Below are 19,919 nucleotides of genomic sequence, written 5' to 3' on the forward strand. Positions count from 1 at the left end.
AGGGGGGAGCCAGACGCATGGGTGTGGAACATTCCCCATCCTCCCCGGCGCCACAGGAACTGAGCAAGGCCAGGGTGAGTTGTATTGAGCAGTTCAATGATGTTACACCATCACGGCCCCAGGGAAGAGCTGGTATGGGTTCAAAGGAGCTCCACCATTGTGTCAATCACCGGAGTCAGAGCCGCAGAGGGAGAGAAAGCTCTGACTTGCCCACCCCCCTTGAGGTCCCCCTTATGGTATTATCTGAGCAGCTGAGCACAGGAGACGGAAAGTGAGCACAGTGTGCATATGGGAATCCAGCTGGGACAGTGGCAGGCAGGAAGCCAGGAGCAGCCCCTCTCTCGCTCATGCTCCAAGGGGGCTGGTTCTGCAACACACCAGAGCGTGGATGCAAAGAAAGGCTTGCTGGAACCGGCAGAAGTCCCATCTCCCTGCAGGGGGACATGGTGCTGCAGGCTGGAGAAACACCCTCTATGCCCCAGAGCTGGCCCTGCCTGGGAGCAGGAGATGAGCAGTGCTGAGTTCAATGGAGCCGCCTGCCTCCCTGTCACTGGGCATAGGCTTGAAACTAAACTCCCCCCAGGGGGTGAAGAGAGCACTGCAGCCTCTCTGCCCTCTGCCCTTCCTGCAACAAAGGCCGACTCACCTACCAGCTGTACTCTCCCGCAGCAACACCAGACACCCCTTGGCAAGGAAACGCAGCCACTCACGTGCCCCTTTGACACCTCTCCCAAGTTACAAGATGCTGCGTGCCAGCCATGCACCTACACCTCTAGGGAACAGCATGGTCCTGGCCCCATCCCCTGGCCTGCACTCCCTGCCCCAGCCCTGCCAGCAGCAACTCTCCTGCTAGGGTGTTTGTCACTATCTACTCAGTGGGTCAGGGGCTGTTGCTGCTCTGTCTGGGCATACCACCTAGCACAGTGCGGCCCTGTTGTCTGCACTGCAGCAGCACCTACCCTATCTGAGATATGACAGGACAGGGATGGCAAGGCAGGGCCACGACAGCCTGTGCACCTTCCAAGGTTGAACCACCCCATCAACTTGGACTCTCTGGGGAAAGTATGCCTGTGGATTTTGGCTGGAAAAACAGCTGACCGTCTCTGGGGCTTCACTTGCCAGCTGGCCAGATATGTTCTACTTTCAGCCCTAGGCAGGAGAGTCACTCCAGTTAAATGAAGATGTGAATCACTACCACCATCTGGCCTCTCTGTAGACCAGGAACCTACAAGTGTGAGTTCAGAGATCCCTGCCTAAGATGGCAACCCAGGAGATGTCAGCCTGGGACATGCAGACGAATAAGGAGTGGTGCTCACAGCTCCAGCTGCAGCCACTGGAAAGCCCCTCAAAGGGAACAGATGCGTGACATGACACATACCAGAGAGCGAGGTAGTACCCACTCTTGTGCCCTTTACGATCTCCCCTCAGCACAGACCTGGCTGCAGAGAAGCAGGTGACTATCTCCTGTGCTACCCTGGTAGAGCCATCTCCACGTCAGAATTATGGGGGGCACTAGAGCCAAGCACTATGGTTGTTTCTCCCACACCAAACAAACAGACTTCTTCACCATGCTCAAGGAGTGCCCTTGGTCTCCGCGAGAATTACACCACCCTAATACGCTTGGTGGGGGGCGTGGGTGAGCGGACTGGGCATTTCAGACAAGATGTTAGGAGGCTGCAGAAAGGGGGAACCAGGAGGCACAAATATAGCTGATGACAGAGATGGGATCAGCCTGACTGAGCAGCCTGGGTAAGCCAAAAGGTCCTCAAGGAAACAACACGACCATCAGAATGAGAACAAAACTGTGTGTAGCATTGGACCATCCAGCACAGAAAGGCAGGGGAGCAAAGGCTCCTCTGGAAATCTAAGTGAAAGGTGCTGCTTCATGAGCTATTCTCATTTCTGCTCCTTCACAGCAACACATTCCCTGGCTGTTCCCATGTCCAGTGGGGGGGGGGGCGCACAGCAGAGGGAAGGGGAAGTTCTCAGAGCAATCCAGAGGTTCATAGCTTTCCCCAGCTGCTTCATCACCTGCTCTTGGCCAAAGGAGTCCCAGGGTGATGGGCTGTCAGAGCAACACCTGACCAGACAGGTCAGCTTCAGGAAGCAAATGTGAGCAATAAGGAATACCAGAGCAAAAAACTCTTCGCAGTCTCTCACAAATAGCCGACTTCCATGCTGCAGGGGTTCAAGCAGCTGAGAGCTGCTCTCTTGTGAGAGCAGAACATGTCTTTCCTGGGTTAGACTGTGGTAAGGCATTTGATTTACACAAGATCAGTGTCTGAACTAAACCGTGCCAGCAGGAAGGCATCAAAGGGGAGTGACTCAAGGGCTTAACCCAACTAGTAGAAGCACCCTAGTAGAAACAGCTAGCTGCTGCTGTCTAGCAGTGTATGGAGCTCACAATGCACCAATGATTGAGAACAGGCTCCAGGACCTGGCAAGCATGGAGAGTGGGGAGCTGCAGTATGAATGGGTACACACTTGCAGTGTGCAGTATGCAGTGTGGGGTACACAGCTGGTAGGTGTGCACAGCTCCACATGAACACACACTTTCCCTTTTCAATGTGAGCCACTTCGTAGTCGTCATATTTTCTTCTCCTCAACTCTGTCTGGTGAGCTGGAAGAGTTCGGGTGAAACTGTTCCTCATGCAGACAGGGCACGTTTTCATCCCTCCCGGGCTCAACACTGCAAGGACCTAGTGTCACTGCAGCACACCAGCCCCCACCCTGAGCCAAACACACCAGGGCAAGGAGTGAGACAGTCACACCAGGGAAGGACATCGTATCCCAGAATGCCAGGAAAACCCATCATCATGAAAGAGGCGGCATACTAGTCATCAACCAGAATATTTCCACCAGCTGAAAAGGGACATTCGGGGGATGGGGAAGTGAGGGATAGGGGAGCTGAAAGCCAGTGCTCTCTGCTCCCCATGTAGCTCCCCACTGGGAGCCCTGCTTGCCCCTGCTCTCAGCTCCCTACTCCCCTAAGGTTCTCAGCTCCCCATTTGGAACATAGCTGCCCTGCTCCACTCCTGCTATTGGCTCCATACCAGGAGCCCTGCTGCATGGAGTCTCCCTGAAGAAAATATGGCAGCCATCAGGGCTCCTGGTGGGAGCTCCACACCCCAGCACCCCACAGACAGCTGGGAGCCCCAGTGAAGCAGCATGGCTGGGAGGGAGGAGCCCAGATAGCAGCCAGGTGCTAGCAGAGCCCCCCATCTGCCCTGGGGTGACAGCCAGCAGCCCATGAGTAACCTACAGAGCCTATATAGATGCTGTGTTGCCCTAACTACACCGACATTAGCCCTGTTCCTCATGGAGTGGAGAGCACTGGCCTCGCCAGCAGCAGGGTTGTAGTCTGGTCGATGTTGGCTGCCTGACCTCAACCTGTCATACAGAGAAAGGTCTAGTGTGCTCCCGTGAAGCCCCCTTCTAGCTCCCAGGGTGCCTGGGAGAGTCATTAGATTTTAGCTTGGTGCTGACAGCCGCCTCCTCCCCTCCAGCAGGAGAGCTAGCACTGGGCAAATATTCAGTGAGGTCTGGGCAGTGGTGAGAATTAAGTCCCTGGGGTTTGGTTTTACTAGTTTGGGGCTTTCTGAGGACGGATAAAGAAAGGTTACTCACCGTAGTAACGGTGGTTCTTCGAGATGTGTCCCCGTGGGTGCTCCACATTAGGTGTCGGGCTCGCCCGGCGCCGCAGATCGGATCTTCCAAGCAGTTTCTGCCGGACTGCGCATGCGCCGGTGCACGCCGCTCCCCCGCGCGCTCCCGGCCATGTGCGCGATCCGGTCCCCGCCAGTTCCTTGACCAACCGCCTCGGATGCTCCTGCAAAACACTAAACAGAGATCCGGAGCGGGGAGGATGGGCGGGTAGTGGAGCACCCACGGGGACACATCTCGAAGAACCACCGTTACTACGGTGAGTAACCTTTCTTTCTTCTTCGAGTGTCCCCGTGGGTGCTCCACATTAGGTGACTACCCAGCAGTAACCCAAGATAGGAGGTGGGTAATCGGATTATGTGCAGCTTGTCCCCGAGAGGACCGCTGCCGAGAGACGGGTATCCTCTTGGAATACCCTGTGAAGGGCGTAATGTTTGGCGAAGGTGTCACAGGATGACCAGGTCGCCACTCTGCAAATGTCTTTTAGCGCAACGCCCTTGAAAAAAAAAAAAAAAAAAGGCTGTTGATACTGCCACCGCCCTAGTGGAATGAGCCCTGGGCGTGGCCAGTAAAGGAGTCTTTTTGAGTTTGTAGCACATTTTTATGCAAGATACGATGTGCTTAGAGATTCTCTGCGAAGAGAGACATTCTCCTTTTGATTTGGGAGCGATAGAGACTAGGAGCCTATCCGTTCTCCGGAAGGACTTGGTCCTGTCCATATAGAAAGCTAGCGCCTGCTCACGTCCAGGAGGTGTAGGCGCGCCTCTTTGTTAGAGTTATGAGGCTTTGGATAAACAAGGGTAAACAATAGGTTCGTTAGTATGAAACTCAGAAAGAAACTTTAGGAACAAAGGCTGGATGCAGCCGTATGGTTACCGCCTCCTTGGAAAAACAGCGCAGGGCGGCGTTGCCATAACTGCCTCAAGCTCGCTCACCCTGCGAGCTGACGTGATTGCGAGAAGAAAGGTCGTCTTCGTCATAAGGAGGCGGAGGGAAACCGTGGCCAAAGGCTCAAACGGTGGTCCCCTTTTCGCATTAAGCACCAGGTCCAAGTTCCACAGAGGTGGAAGCGGTTTCTGAGGGGGGTATAGGCTTACCAGCCCTTTGAAGAACCTGGTAACCATGGGATGGGCGAACACCGTGTGCCCTTCCTCTTCGTGTCTGAATGCCAAAATGGCGGCCAGGTGGACCTGAAACGAGGATAGCGAGAGTCCTCCTCTCTTGAGGTCCAGTAAATACTCTAATATCACAGCCATAGGCACCGAAAGGGGGCTAGCTGTTTGGTAGAACACCATGCCGTAAAGCGAGTCCATTTCTGCTTGAAGGTCTTCCTGGTGGAAGTCCTCCTGCTACTTTCTAGGACTTGCTGCACTTCCTCCGTACATGTGCTCTCTAGGGAGCTGAGCCATGGATTAACCACGTTTGTAGTCGCAGGCTTTGGGGGTGCGGATGCACTATGGACCCCCGGGCTTGCGTGAGCAGATCCCGTGCCACCGGAGGGGACATCGGTGGCCGGTCCGACATGCGCAGGAATAGGGGGAACCATTGCTGTAGATCCCACGTTGGGACTATCGGGATCATTCAGGTTCCTTCCCTCCTGGCTTTCTGCAACACTTTGTGGATGAGCACTGTGGGAGGGAAAGCGTAAAGCAGGGGGCCCCTCCATGAGATCGCGAAGGCATCCCTCAGGGACCCCCGTCCCAGTCCTGCCCTGGAGCAGAATCGTGGGCACTTCTTGTTGTGCTGAGTAGCAAACAGGGTCTATCTGGGGAAAAACCCCATGCGTGGAAAAATCGGTTGCAGCAGATCGGGACGGATCTGCCACTCGTGCGTGAGTGCGAAACGCCTGCTCAGCTGGTCTGCCTTCACATTGCGAGCGCCTGGTAAGTACGAGGCTTTCAAGGTTACATTGTTGGCGATGCAGCAGTTCCACAACCGGACTGCTTCTACACATAAGGCACGGGACCGAGCTCCTCCTTGCCGATTTATATAAAACATGGTGGAGGTATCGTCTGTACTGATCCCGACTACCTTGCCTTTCAGTTGGTCTCGAAAGTGTCTGCAGGCGTTGAACACTGCTTTGAGCTCCAGTATATTTGTGTGCAGTGACTGCTCCATAGAGGACCACAGCCCTTGCGTCACCTCTTCGCCCATGTGTGCTCCCCACCCTATGAGGGGGGCATCTGTAGTAAGAAAAACCAATACGTGTGGTTGGTGGAAGGGTACCCTTGTTAGCAGGTTCTAGGGGTTTACCCACCATTGCAGGGATTTGCGCACCTCCGTTGTGGGCGACGCCATCCTGTGAACAGTGTGTGCTGCCGGTTTGTATACGCTCGCCACCCAATGCTGCATGCTGCGCATGTGTAACCTGGCGTTCTGTTCTACGAAACGTCGCTGCTGCCATGTGGCCCAGCGGCTGTAAGCACGTCAGAACCGGCACCATAGGGCTGAAGGTGAAGCCTTGCGCGAGGGAGCCGATGGCCCGAAAGCGAGTCTCTGGTAGATACGCCCTCGCTGTAATAGAATTTATGCGTGCCCCTACGAACTCTATGTCCTGTGTGGGGTCTGTCTTTGATTTTGTCAGATTGATAAGCAGGCCGAGCGAAGAGAACGTGCCTGCTGTGACACATATTATGCGTAGTACCTCCTCCTTCGAGGCCCCTTTGAGTAGGCAGTCATTCAGATACTGGAATATAAATACCCCCTGTCTGTGCAGGTAGGCTGACACCACTGCCAAGGTCTTGGTGAAGACTCTGGGGGCTGAGGAGAGCCCAAACGGTAGGACCTTGTAAGTCGAGGGCTGCGAACCAGTCTCCATCGTCTAGTGCCGTAAGGATGGAGGCGTTTGTGATCATTCGAAAACGTTGCTTGCGCAGGTACCGGTGAGGCCTCGAAAATCTAAGATGGGCCTCCCCGTGAGGAAGTACCTCGAGTAGAACCCTCTCCCTTGCAGTTGCTCCGGCACTCTTTCCACTGCCCCTACAAGCATGAGATGGTCTACCTCCTGCTTGAGCCTCGCTACATGGGAGGTCTCCTGGAGGTGGGGCCCCGGGTGGAGGTCATGGCGGTGGGAGCAACTGGGATGGGATGGCGTACCCCGTGGCTATGATCTCCAGCACCCATTTGTCTGTGGTGATCCTTTGCCACTGGTTATAAAATGGTCGGATGATGGCCTTGAGCACTGGTTTCGTGCCCTCTGGAAGCGAGTCCATGAGGGAGGTCAACCTAATGTGGTTGTCGAAATTATGGTTCGCTAGATGCGCTGCGTAATTTGCCATTGGCAACAGTAGCGTGGAGGAGGAGTAGACCTTTCTGCCCAACAGCTCTAGCTTTTTGGCATGTTTGTCTATTCCCCCACGTTGCGACGACTCCACCACCAAAGAATTTGGTTGTGGGTGGCTGAACAGGAACTCCATGCCCTTTGTGGGCACGAAGTATTTTTTTTTTTTTTTTTTTTCCGCTCTTTTGTGGACAGGCGGAATAGTCGCAGGAGTCTGCCATATCATAGTGGCAGACTCCAAGATTGCGTCATCAGCGGTATTGCTATTTTGGAGGAGGCCGGAGGTCTCAGATTTTTGAGGAGCTTATGGTGTTGCTCTTGCACCTTTGCTGTCTGGAAGCCTTGCGTGAAGGCCACCCTCGTAAAACAGCTCTTGGAACTGTTTGAGATCGTCCGGAGGATGGACGCCCCCCGGGGCCGTAGCCTCATCCGGGGAGGAAAGCGAGGAACCGCTGGGGTACGTCTCTCTGGACCCTTCCAGTTCCTGCTGATGATGGTACACCCTCTCGCTAGAGGTGTGCGAGGAAAATCTCGGGGTTCCATAACCAGTCCCCCCTGAGATGCTTAAGTCTCTGTCCCCGGTCGCAATTGCCCTCGGGGGTACGAGATCGTTCGTAGGGATCTTTCCCTAGTAGATTGCCGATGGTGTCTATGCCCTGTGTGGTAGGGGCAACCATGGCAGTATAAGCACTGGTCTTGGGAAGGTGACCTAGACCACTCCCTTGGTGCATACCCTTTGCGTCTGGGGGAGGGAGACCGTCGAGACCCCGGAGAGAGCGACTTTGCCTAATAGTCCAGCGGTTCAAATCCCAGGAAGGGTGGAGGTGGTCCCAGCCAGGGTGAGGCTGGTTGCAGAAATGGAGAAGGGGGCTCCGGGTAGGCCAAGGGGGGGGGACCCCTGCCTTCTAGTTGGAGTCTGCAACATAGCGGAGGGCTGTGAGAAAGCAACTCCACAGCCCTGTGCGGAGAGGGGCTGCAATGCCTCCTCTTGTGTGCAGTCTTCCCCCTCCCTTGAGGAGGTAACTCCGCCCCTGACATACAGGGGATCCCGGCCCCGTCCGCACCGAGCTCGGCACACTCGAAGTCGGTGCCGCACGTGCGGTGTCCTTCGGTGCCGGCAGGCTGCGTGCCTGCGCGCTCTGCACCGCCGGTTTTCCGGGGGTAGGTGGTACCGGCGCTTGTTTAGCCGCCGCCCTGCCTGCGGTGCAGGGCGGCTGGCTGATTATCGAAGGGTGAGCCGCTTGCACGTGGCTCTCCGTGCCACCGCCGATCAGCTGTTGCTGCGGCTGGGGGCTGCTCGCTCCTCCCGTCCCGCTCGCTGTTGCTGCCGGCAGGGATCGGGCTGGGGAGCATACAGGGCATTCCGGCGTCCGCACCGAGCTCGGCACGCTCAAGGGCGGTGCCGCATGTGCGGTGTCCTCCAGTGCCGGCAGGCTACATGCCTGCGCGCTCTGCACCGCCGGTTCCCCGGGGGTCAGTGCCGCTGCCCGCGGTGCCGCCGGTACCGGCGCTTGTTTAGCCGCCGCCCTGCCTGCGGTGCAGGGTGGCTGGCTGATTATCGGAGGCTGAGCCGCTTCCACGTGGCTCTCCGTGCCGCCGCCGATCAGCTGTTGCTGCGGCTGGGGGCTGCTCGCTCCTCCCGTCCCGCTCGCTGTTGCTGCCGGCAGGGATCGGGCTGGGGAGCATACAGGGGATTCCGGCCCCGTCCGCACCGAGCTCGGCACACTCGAGGGCGATGCTGCATGTGCGGTGTCCTCCGGTGCTGGCAGGCTGCGTGCCTGCGCGCTCTGCACCGCCGGTTCCCCGGGGGTCGGTGCCGCTGCCTGCGGTGCCGCCGGTACCGGCGTTTGCTTAGCCGCCGCCCTGCCTGCGGTGCGGGGCGGCTGGCTGAGTATTGGAGGCTGAGCCGTTTCCACGCGGCTCTCCGTGCCGCCGCCGATCAGCTGTTGCTGCGGCTGGGGGCTGCTTGCTCCTCCCGTCCCGCTCGCTGTTGCTGCCGGCAGGGATCGGGCTGGAGATACTTTCCTCCGTTTCTGCGCTGATGGAGTGAGGGAGGCAGCTTTCCTTTTAAGGGCCCCGGAGGGTCCCTCCTGCTGCGGCCGCTCTGGCACTTCTGGCTGGAGGGCCTTATCAAGAAGCAGCATTTTTTTTTTTTTTTTTTTTTTTTTTAAAGCCTGAAGAGGACATTGTTGGTGAGTCTTTGAGTTTTTAAGTGGGTACTTAGCACCTTCTTTGTGCCGTTTTCCCCGTCCGATGGCCTGCCTTAGCAGGAGGGCTGATAGCCCTAGCTCCTGGCCTCCGGCGCTTGTTACTGGGACTGGCTGAGCTGTCCCTCTCCTAGCTTGTTCATTGTTGTTTTTTTTTTTTGTTTTTTTTTTTTTTTTACAAAATAACAACCGGCTAGCTTATAGTAGCCTAAGTGCCTGAAAAAAACTTTAAGAAAAAACAGATAAAGTCGTTGAATACACTACTTGGCCTTAGCCTAGTTGGATTCCGTCTGCAGCCGACGGCGGTTAAGAGGAACTGGCGGGGACCGGATCGCGCACATGGCCGGGAGCGCGCGGGGGAGCGGCGTGCACCGGCGCATGTGCGGTCCGGCAGAAACTGCTTGGAAGATCCGATCTGCGGCGCCGGGCGAGCCCGACACCTAATGTGGAGCACCCACGGGGACACTCGAAGAAGAAGGAGAAGTGGCGTCTCCCCCAGGACAAGTGTTTTCTGCCTGGACTCTTACTCCGCAAGGATTCATCGAACACAGGAAGCAGCAGCCAGTCTCAGAGCCCAGGTCTGCAGCCTGGAGCTCACACCACACACAGCGCTAGACATGGCGTGTGCTGCCCCCCTCAGCGGGAGTGCAGGCTCCTCACATTCCACAGGCTCAGGAGCACCCACATTGCTATGACTACAACCACTGCCTACGTCTACACTAGCCAAAAACTTTGAAATGGCCATTTCAAAGTTTACTAATGAAGCACTGAAATACATATTCAGCATCTCATTAGCACGCGGGCGGCCGCGGCACTTCGAAATTGATGCAGCTTACCCAGATGGGGCTTCTTTTTGAAAGGACCCCAGCTACTTCGAAGTCCCCTAATTCCTATCTGCTCATGCTCAAATTTGCACGGCAATTTCGAAGTTTTTGGCTAGTGTAGACACGGCCACCGTGAGCTGTAGGCGTGGCTTAAAGATGCAGCAGTGGTGGAGTTTGGAAGTGTAGACGTAACCTGACCACAAGAGTGCACAGGAGTGACAGGAGAGCCCAACTCCACCTCTTCCCCAGCACAGAGTCCATTCAGAACATGTGCAGGTGGCAAGGCCTCTGCCATCCCCAGAAACACCCCAAGCAGTCAGGGGGACTTTGCCTGGCTCCTGCATTCACTTCTGTGCAGCTGGCACTGGTGCAGATGCAAGCACGTAGCTGGGAGTCAGACAAGAGCCCTGCATGAGACACTGCCTGCAGCATGTTGTGATTCATACAGCAGCCTTCCAGCATGCTCCCGGGCAAGGGCATCAAGAAACAACAGCTTCCAATGCAGCACAGCTGCTTTCAAAGGGAGCAAACTCCAGCCTCCCCTGTGCACTTCAGGGACCTGCAGCAGGGTACCAGCAGAGTCCATGCACCCCATCTTCTCAGAGAGGAGAAAGCGGGTGGGAGAGAACACTTCTGTGTTTTTCTACTGAGCCTTAAAATTAACACTGTTTGTAGCAGAATCCTGCTCACAAAGCAAAGGCCACAGGAACAATCAGGCTAAACTCCCCTTGGGGGGAAGCTGATCCCTGAGGACAAAGCACATACCTCTAATACTGCCTGACCCTTCTCTTCTTTCTTTGGGGTGAGCAGCTGATGCAGGCAAGACCCACGCACTGCTCACAAAAAACACAAACTGATTTCCATAGTGAGCCAACCCAAGAGAAAGGGGCACAGCAGCTGGAGGAAGGAAAGGCGAAGCACCTCCTTTCCGCTCCATGGTCTCCAGTCAGAGCCACAACCTTCCACCCTGGAGGCATCAATCAAAAGGAGACATAACAGAAAGTAGGGGGAGAGTTGGGGGTGAATAAATTCCTGTCTGGCAGAAAGCTGCCTCCAGAATCTCAGGAGACAGTTAAAGATTGCCAGGCACCACACATCTGCATCAGCAGTGCTCCAGAGAGAGCATGTCTATTTATAAACCAGGCCTAGATGCTAGCATGCAGCTGTGGTCTGCAATGTGAGCCTAAGGCTGCCAGCCTGCGTTTTACTCAAATTGAAAAAGGTGGGGGGAGCAGGGGCTGTGTACAACGTCCCTGTCCTCCCCGCCTCCAGGTCCCTCCCCCCGCACCTCTCCCAAGCAAGCATGGAAAAAAGCCTCCACATTCCACACAGAAGACTGCATTCATGCGCCATGTCCCTATCCAACCTCTCCATTCTTTCACTCTGCTGCACCAAGGCAATCCATGTACTCTAGCTGCAACAATCCACCACCCACCAAAGCTATCAAGAGGTTTTGTTCGTGGCCTGTTTGACGTGAAGCGATTCAGGCTGGCTGTACTGAGGAAGGAAAGCAAAGGCACTGTATGCTATTTGTTACCACTGTTCATCATCGGGAATGAAATAAACCTGGATGAGAAGATCCTTATGAGAACCACAGTGTATGTCTACCTGCAGCCTCCAGCCCCAAAACAGATGAGCACTGCACCCACTTCCTGTTGAGGGGTGCAAGGGTGGACTTGACCTAGTCTGCCACTCAGCAGCTTAAGGAGATGTCTCCCTGTCTTGTGAGTCTGGAAGAGATGAGGGTTCATAGTGCTTTTTCCCAGTGCTCTGTCCCCACAAGAAGCTTTCTTCCCAAAGTTTGGTTTAGGAGGGCTCCAAAGCAGGGCAGGGTGGGCTCAATGAAGAGCAATGCAAAATCATAACTGCCACCTCCAAACCTCCTTGGGGGCCCCGCTTTAAAATCCTCTATCGGGACACAATATGGTGAGATCAGGATTAGAACTGAGCAGATGATTCCATTCCACCTGCATTAACTGTTTAGAACTATTGCAAAACCAGGTGCTGAAGGAACATCCAAACGCAACTGGGGTAAGAGCAATTACTCACAGGAGTTTTTCTACAACATAAGATAGCGCAGATTAAAGGCAAAGCCAACTGCCCAGCTTAGAACATGCTTATAGCCTACAACTGCACGCCTGCTCTTCCTTCAGGCAACCATCAGATTTCACCTGGATTCAGAGGTGCAAAAGAACACCACTGAACTGACTGCTTCATGTTAGTTTTTGGTGGTCACTCAATTCGACACACATGCACAGGGATTGGTTCTAACCCTGTATGCCCAGCTACAAGCCTGATACAAGACCCCAGCGGCTACATACCTGTCCTGAGAGTCCACTCAGGGGACTGAAATCCAGCCAAGTCCATATGAAGTACAAGCACCCACACACTGCTCGCAGAAGAGAGGTGCTCCCCACTCCCTACAGAGTAGCCCTTACCTGTCTGGGTTGAGACAAAGCTTCGGGAGTCCAAATCCAGCTTCTTCACCAGAGTTTTGGGATCAATCTTCAGCCCAGCAAAGATATCCGAAGGCAAAAATGCCCAGTCCTGAGCCAAAGACAAAATTAAGCACCCATTTAATATTGAGATGAGTAAAATGATGGTATGGTTTAGGCCCACTCGCCAACATCCACCATTTACTAGTCCATTGGTGATGGTACAACAGTAGGCTGTACCATGCCTCAGAGGACACAGCCAACAGTGGTTTTCAACTCATTGGTTTTACAATACAAACATGCCTGGGTCTCTGTGACGGGTGCTCCCATGGTGCAACCTCAAACTGTGGTACCAATGAGCCTTCGTGCTCACCAACCTGTGGTGCCTCTCACACTGGGACAACATGACAAGCTGCAAACCCCATGAGACCCTGAACTCACACAAACATTCACAGGCAGGCATGCTGTAATGGGGTTCAGGGGTCCCCAAGCACTGCCCCCCATCCGCAGGCAGGAGTGACTCTCACTCAGCCGGTAGAACAGGAAGTTTATTAGTTGACAGAGGGCCAGCGCAGTGCAGAGGTATCAGTACAGCCAGCAGAGACTGTCATTCCAATCCATGCTGGGAAGAGGAGGCCCCCGAGGGGTGCTCCAGCTGGAGTCCAGCTTCCCCTCCCCAGGCTGGCTGCCTTCCCACTCTTCCCACAGCTTCCAAGTGCCGCCTTTGATTCAAACCCAGCTGAGCTGCCCCTGCTCTTTGTTCAGGGACAGAGGTGTTACCTGCCAGCTTAGGTTACAGACAGCAGGGGGTCACACACATCCCCCACTACATCACATATGCATACAGCCAGTTCCCCAAAGTTATACTGTCTTGCCCTTGTCAAAATCACAAGGAGTATTTATTACCCTGTTAGCTCATTCCTCAGTGTGGAGAGGACATACAAAGGGTTTACTAACTGAGCTAGTATGTTCTGCATACACTTCACTCAAACCACACTGGTCTAGGTAAAATAAATATCAAATTTATTAACTACAGAAAGATAGTTAAGCATTTATAAGTAATAGCATACAAAAACCAAAACAATATCACAGCCTCAATTCTATAAACTAGTCAGTATTTAAATCAAGCAGTGTCTCACTTTGCCAGGAAGTCCTGTGGCTCCTGAACAGGCCTGTTCTCTCCTACAGACAGCCTCCCAACCTTATGAGGATTCTCACCTACAACCACAGTCTATACCGCAAGAACACCAGTCCTGGTACGACAGATCAGGAAAGGGATCTTGGAGTTATAGTGGATAGTTCTCTGAAGACATCCACGCAGTGTGCAGCGGCAGTTAGTAAGGCAAATAGGATGTTAGGAATTATTAAAAAAGGGATCGATAATAAGACAAAAGATATCATACTTCCCCTATATAAAACTATGGTACGCCCACATCTTGAGTACTGCGTGCAGATGTGGTCTCCTCACCTCAAAAAAGATATATTGGCATTAGAAAAGGTTCAGAAAAGGGCGACTAAGATGATTAGGGGCTTGGAACGGGTCCCATATGGGGAGAGGCTAGAGAGACTGGGACTTTTCAGTTTGGAAAAGAGGCGATTGAGGGGCGATATGATAGAGGTATATAAAATCATGAATGGTGTGGAGAAAGTGAATATAGAAAAATTATTTACCTTTTCCCATAATACAAGAACTAGGGGACACCAAATGAAATTGATGGGTAGTAGGTTCAAAACTAATAAAAGGAAATTTTTCTTCACACAGCGCACAGTCAACCTATGGAACTCCTTGCCCGAGGAGGCTGTGAAGGCCAGGACTCTATTAGGGTTTAAAAAAGAGCTTGACAAATTTTTGCAGGTTAGGTCCATAAATGGCTATTAGCCAGGGATAAAGTATGGTGCCCCTAGCCTTCAGAACAAGGACAAGAGATGGATGGCAGGAGATAAATCACTAGATCATTGTCTTCTGTTCTCCTTCTCTGGGGCACCTGGCATTGGCCACCGTCGGCAGATGGGATGCTGGGCTGGATGGACCTTTGGTCTGACCCAGTATGGCCATTCTTATGTTCTTATGGTACTCTTCCTTGCAAAAAAGCCCGTTGCCAGCTTTGTCCACATATCTATTCTGGAGATACCATCATTGGATCTAACCAGGTTATTCACAGAATCGGGGCGCATTCTCATGTTCCTCAACTAACGTCATACATGCCATCATGTGCCAACAATGCCCAGATGCTTTGTATATTGGACAGACTTCAAACACTCTTAGACAAAGAATTAATGGGCATAAAACAGACATAAAAACACTCCTGATCCACAAACCAGTCAGTCACCACTTTAATGGAGTGGGCCATTCTGCTAATGACCTGAAAGTTTGCATTCTTCTGAAGAGGAATTTGCACACCACTTTGGAAAGAGAGGCTGCTGAACTCTCTTTTATATTAAAATTTGACACATTAACACGTGGTTTGAACCGGGACGGGAATTTTTTAGGTCATTATAGGGGCTCTTCTGTATACTTGGCTTAATCTAATTCTTGACTCCTCTCCCCCAGCTCCTGCCCCTCTGCTCTCTGATTTGCTCACCTTGATAATATTTTTCTGATTTGTCAACCTTTATTACTATTTTTGGTTCTCTGTGCCTTAAATATTGAGTCTGTTCTGGTATGGCTATGATCTGAAGAAGTGGGTCTGTCCCACGAAATCTCATCACCTAATAAATTATTTTGGTAGTCTTTAACGTGCTACTGGACTGCTTTTTTGTTTTGATATTTTGGAGCATAAGCTTTCGTGGGCAAAGGCCCACTTTGACAGATGCATGAGTGGAGATTCCAGAGGTGGTTCTAATTACACAGGCTCATGAAAAGGAGGAAGTTCCAATCAAGGAGAAGGCCAGAGTTGATGAGGTCAATTCAGTCAGGGAGAATGCGGCCCACTTTCAGCAGCTAATGCGGAAGTGGGAACACCAAGGGAGGAGAAACTGCTTTTGTAGTTGGCCAGCCATTCCCAGTCTCTGTTCAATCCTTGATTGATCGTGTCAAACCTGCATATGAATTGCAGCTCTGCAGTTTCTCTTTGGACTCCATTTTTGAAGTTTTTTTTTTTACAGGATTGTTCCCCACAGGTTTTTGTAGGTTACCACTCCTGGTATCTGATTTGCATCTATTTATTCCTTTATGTAGCAACTATCCAGTTTGGCCAATACATGTTGTACAGGGGCATCGATGACACATGATGGCATATGTTACATCAGTAGACGTGTAGGTTAATGTAGCCAACCAGGCTCGGGTTCCCCAGAGACGAGGCTGCACCCAGAAGGAGAGTGCTATATTTGGTTTATTGAAAGCGCGTGACACCCGCGACGGGAGCCCCGGAGACGCCGCAGTCACCCATGGGGGGAAACCCGACGCGCCGGAGCTTCGCTCGGGGAGAGGCTCTGTAACAGGCCTCCTAACACTAGCTGATAAAGCTGAGCTCATTAACATAAGATTGCCTAAAATTGCCTATGCATTTCTTATCACTATCTCTTGTGGCCTACTGCCAGTGTAGCCTTGAAATCTTGGCAAGCGCGGCTTGTTCTGCAGCTGTTCCCATGGCAGTTTGCAGCTTTCACCTTGCACAGACTGGTCTGTTTAGATTCTCCTGAGGATTCACAGAGGGGTCGATCTGCTCTCATGAGACCGTTACAAACTCTTCTCGCACCCTACACTCCTCCCCGCGACCCCTTTGTGAACGCCGAGGCTAGCAGGAATCAAGTGAGGTGGTTGATGCTCTTCTGACAACACAGTGTGCACCTGTGGAACAGACTTGACAACAGCATATGAGAGCAGTGAAAGCAAAGTTAAAAATAATGGTTCCCAGGAGAAGGGTGTGTGGAACAGTAAGTGTGGGGGCTCCCAAGCGCATGCACTGCTGTAAGTAGTGTTTCCACTTGAAGGGGGTAGCTGCTTGGGCCATGCCCATATGTGCACGCTCAGAGGTATCCGTGACCCACCCCATCCCTTGCTGACACTCAGACAGAGAACAATTAGACAGGAAGGCAGATGGGAATTATGGTCTAATCCAGAAAGTTCAAACCAGTTACTTCTATCCCCACCAGCTTGGCTAGGAGGACGGGACAGAAGGGCCCAGCCTAACCTTGGAGCTTCCTCGCACGTGATGGCTTCCACTCCGAGGAATTACAAGCAAGACACCCAGTTCCATGACAGTTCAAACCGGTTACCTCTACCCACACCAGCTTGGCTAGGAGGACGGGACAGAAGGGCCCAGCCTAACCTTGGAGCTTCCTCGCACGCGATGGCTTCCACTCCGAGGAATTACAAGCAAGACACTCAGTTCCACCCTCCCAGCACCCGGGACGACAAGGTTGTCAAGGACTCAAATTCCAGCAAACCTCATCCTGTTACAGGGTATGATGACAAAACCAAAACCAGAACCAGAACTTCCAGATTCCTTATCCAGGTAGGGGCTTACCCTATCGCAGCATGAACCCCAGGGGCCGCAGCGAAGGTAGGAGTGGACGTTGCTGTCATCAAACCAGACTGGTCCCCACCAGAAGATGTTGCTCTTGTCCCACCAATCATTCAGGTTCAGAGGGACAAACTCAATTCCCAATCTGGTAGAGGAGTTCAGCAGGATACACATCCAGCAATCCGTGGCACCAGCAGTGGAGACGATAGACTGGATGGCATTCCTGAGGAGATGCTTAGGTGTGGCAGAGGTCAGCGAGGTAGTCAGGAAGATGACAAGGAGTTGAGGTGCCATGCTGTCATCTGGGTTGAAGGTAGCTGTACCGGCGTCATGCCTGCCACCTCCTGCAACTCCGGACAGTCCGCTGGGGCTGCCCAACAGGCCACCATCCGCGCTACCAGCCCCCATCGCTCCGTCGAGGGCTATCCTGTTATGCGCTGCAGGGACAGCGCTGGCTTCCCTGCCTCCCCCGCTTTCAACCAAAAAGGCATCGTACCTGGAGAACCCTGCTCGCTGCGCCAATTGTAGCCAACCAGGCTCGGGTTCCCCAGAGACGAGGCTGCACCCAGAAGGAGAGTGCTATATTTGGTTTATTGAAAGCGCGTGACACCCGCGACGGGAGCCCCGGAGACGCCGCAGTCACCCATGGGGGGAAACCCGACGCGCCGGAGCTTCGCTCGGGGAGAGGCTCTGTAACAGGCCTCCTAACACTAGCTGATAAAGCTGAGCTCATTAACATAAGATTGCCTAAAATTGCCTATGCATTTCTTATCACTATCTCTTGTGGCCTACTGCCAGTGTAGCCTTGAAATCTTGGCAAGCGCGGCTTGTTCTGCAGCTGTTCCCATGGCAGTTTGCAGCTTTCACCTTGCACAGACTGGTCTGTTTAGATTCTCCTGAGGATTCACAGAGGGGTCGATCTGCTCTCATGAGACCGTTACAAACTCTTCTCGCACCCTACAGTTAATAAGCCTGATCGTGTGGTTGATGTGGTTAGGTCCTACGCTGGTGTTGCTAGTGTAGATATGTGGGCAGAGTTGGCACTGAGGTTTGATGCAGGGATTGGTTCCTGAGTTAGAGTTACTGTGTTGTGGTCCATAGTCGCTCATGAGAATTTGTTTCAAGTTAGGGGGTTGTGTGTAGGCAAGGACTGGCCTACCTTCCAAGGTCTGTGAGAGTGAGGGATCATTGTCCAGGATGGGTTGTAGATCACTGATGAGGCACTGGAGAGGTTTTAGGTGGGGGCTGTAGGTGATGACCAGTGGTGTTATGTTGTTTTCCTTGTTGGGCCTGTCTTGTAGCAGGTGGTTTCTGGGTACATATCTGGCTCTGTCAATCTGTTTCTTCACTTCCTTTGATAGGTATTGTAATTTCAGGAAAGCTTGGTAAAGATCCTGTAGGTTTTTGTCTCTGTCTGAGGGTTTGGAGCAAATGCGGCAGTACCTTAGTGCTTGGGTCACACACTCAGCAGGGGATCTGCCCTCCAAACATAGAGAGAACTCTGGTCTCTTTCTTCCCAGAGATGGATCATCATCTGGCCTGTTTGCTATTCTCTCTATTCCACACAGTTTACTGTGATTGTCACCAGGCTCAGGTGAACACGTGGTGATTTCACAGGCCCATATTAATTTGTCCCCCCAGTAGGAACTGCACATGGTGTCTGGCATGATCCTTATCAGTTCACTTTATAGGCAAGGAGAAAAATCTTCCTTCTCACTTGGAAGAAATCCTGTTTCTCCCTTTGACGTACTTTAAAGTCTGTGACCAAACAGAGTATCCGTAATATCTCTGATAGTGTTAACACGTACACTTCCTAATGTATCACTGGCTTTCATTTGGTATTATGACAGCAACATTAGGTGTAATGAGTCTGTCAGCCCTGACAAGAGTTGCTGACATAGAGCAGTGAACCACCAACATGCCTTTGCAACGGAAAGGCACACATGCTCTCAAGACATTAGCAACCCCATATGACATCCTGCACCCCATGTTTGCCACTTCTATATGGTTATGCTGTAGTACGTACAATCTATGCCTTGTGAAGTATCATTCGAAAATGGGTAATATTCTGAGCATCACTATCCTGTTCAAATGTGTGTCAACAATATATGTGGAGATATTCACTTATGACTGTTATTGAAACATACTGTAGTTTTAAATAACACCCATTATTGGCTCACCAGCTAAGTGCTAAAAGGTCATCACTATTTAATAGGAGATTCACCAGCAGGGTGACAGAGTTATAAACTAGTATTTTACAATTCATCTGAAGAGCAGGTGGCAGCTTGCAGATTCCATGGAACTGCCTGACCCCAGGACCCAGGAAGGACTTTTCCAGGAAAAAAGGTCAGGATGTAAGAGGCAAGAGAAAAAGCCCCTGAGCATCTCTCTGCCCACACCTCTGCCCATGGCAGCAAGATGGATTAGAAAAACAAAGGAAGCTTTTGGAACCAGGGGAGCTGTCCAGCCTGGAAGATATTCCAGCCAAGTACAGACTGCTGAAAACTTCTGAGTGAAACAAGCTATTTTCCTTTTAGAATGATTCACCTTGGTGAAGCTTAGGAAACAGCTCGTATGTTTTTCTCTAACTTCTTTCATAGCCAATTCTGACTTTTATACCCCATCACTTAGAATCTACCTTCTTTTCATTAATAAACTTGTTTTACTCTTTTATTTAAGCAAGTGTGTTTTGGTTGAAGTTTAGGGAATCTCTGCTTAGGTTGACAAAGGTGGTTGCATAATCATTTCCTTTGATGTTATTCCTTTGATGCTATTAATGTTCCGCAGAGTGATGAACTGTGCAAGACATACCTTTCTTGGATGCAACGCTGGCACCAAGAATTTGCAGGTATCGTTCTATGGCTGTGGCCACACTTGGCCAAAATTTCAAAATGGCCATGCTAATGGTGAAATCAGAGGATACTAATGAGGTGCTGAAATGAATACTTAGTGCCTCATTAGCATGCTGCCAGCTGCAGCACTTCAAAAGTGAAGTTTTTGATCATATGCAGGCCAGCTACATGGGGGTCCTTTTTGAAAGGACC

General features: G+C 52.2%; 1 protein-coding gene across 12 annotated transcripts in view; it reads right to left on the reverse strand.

Moving 5' to 3' along the window:
* SLX9 (SLX9 ribosome biogenesis factor) overlaps positions 1–19,919 on the reverse strand; it is a 91,430-nt gene that overhangs the window by 70,030 nt on the left and 1,481 nt on the right. For 6 of the 12 annotated variants that reach the window (XM_075000947.1, XM_075000946.1, XM_075000944.1 and 3 more), the window contains exon 2: positions 12,413–12,521. In XM_075000947.1, coding sequence (XP_074857048.1) covers positions 12,413–12,521 — 109 coding nt within the window. Of the gene's footprint in view, positions 1–12,412; positions 12,522–16,878; positions 19,817–19,919 lie in introns of those variants that run through there. The other 6 variants (XM_075000942.1, XM_075000941.1, XM_075000939.1 and 3 more) reach the window with 3 other exon arrangements.

Source organism: Carettochelys insculpta, chromosome 8 (genome assembly GCF_033958435.1).
Source record: "Carettochelys insculpta isolate YL-2023 chromosome 8, ASM3395843v1, whole genome shotgun sequence".
Lineage (NCBI taxonomy): Eukaryota > Metazoa > Chordata > Testudines > Carettochelyidae > Carettochelys > Carettochelys insculpta.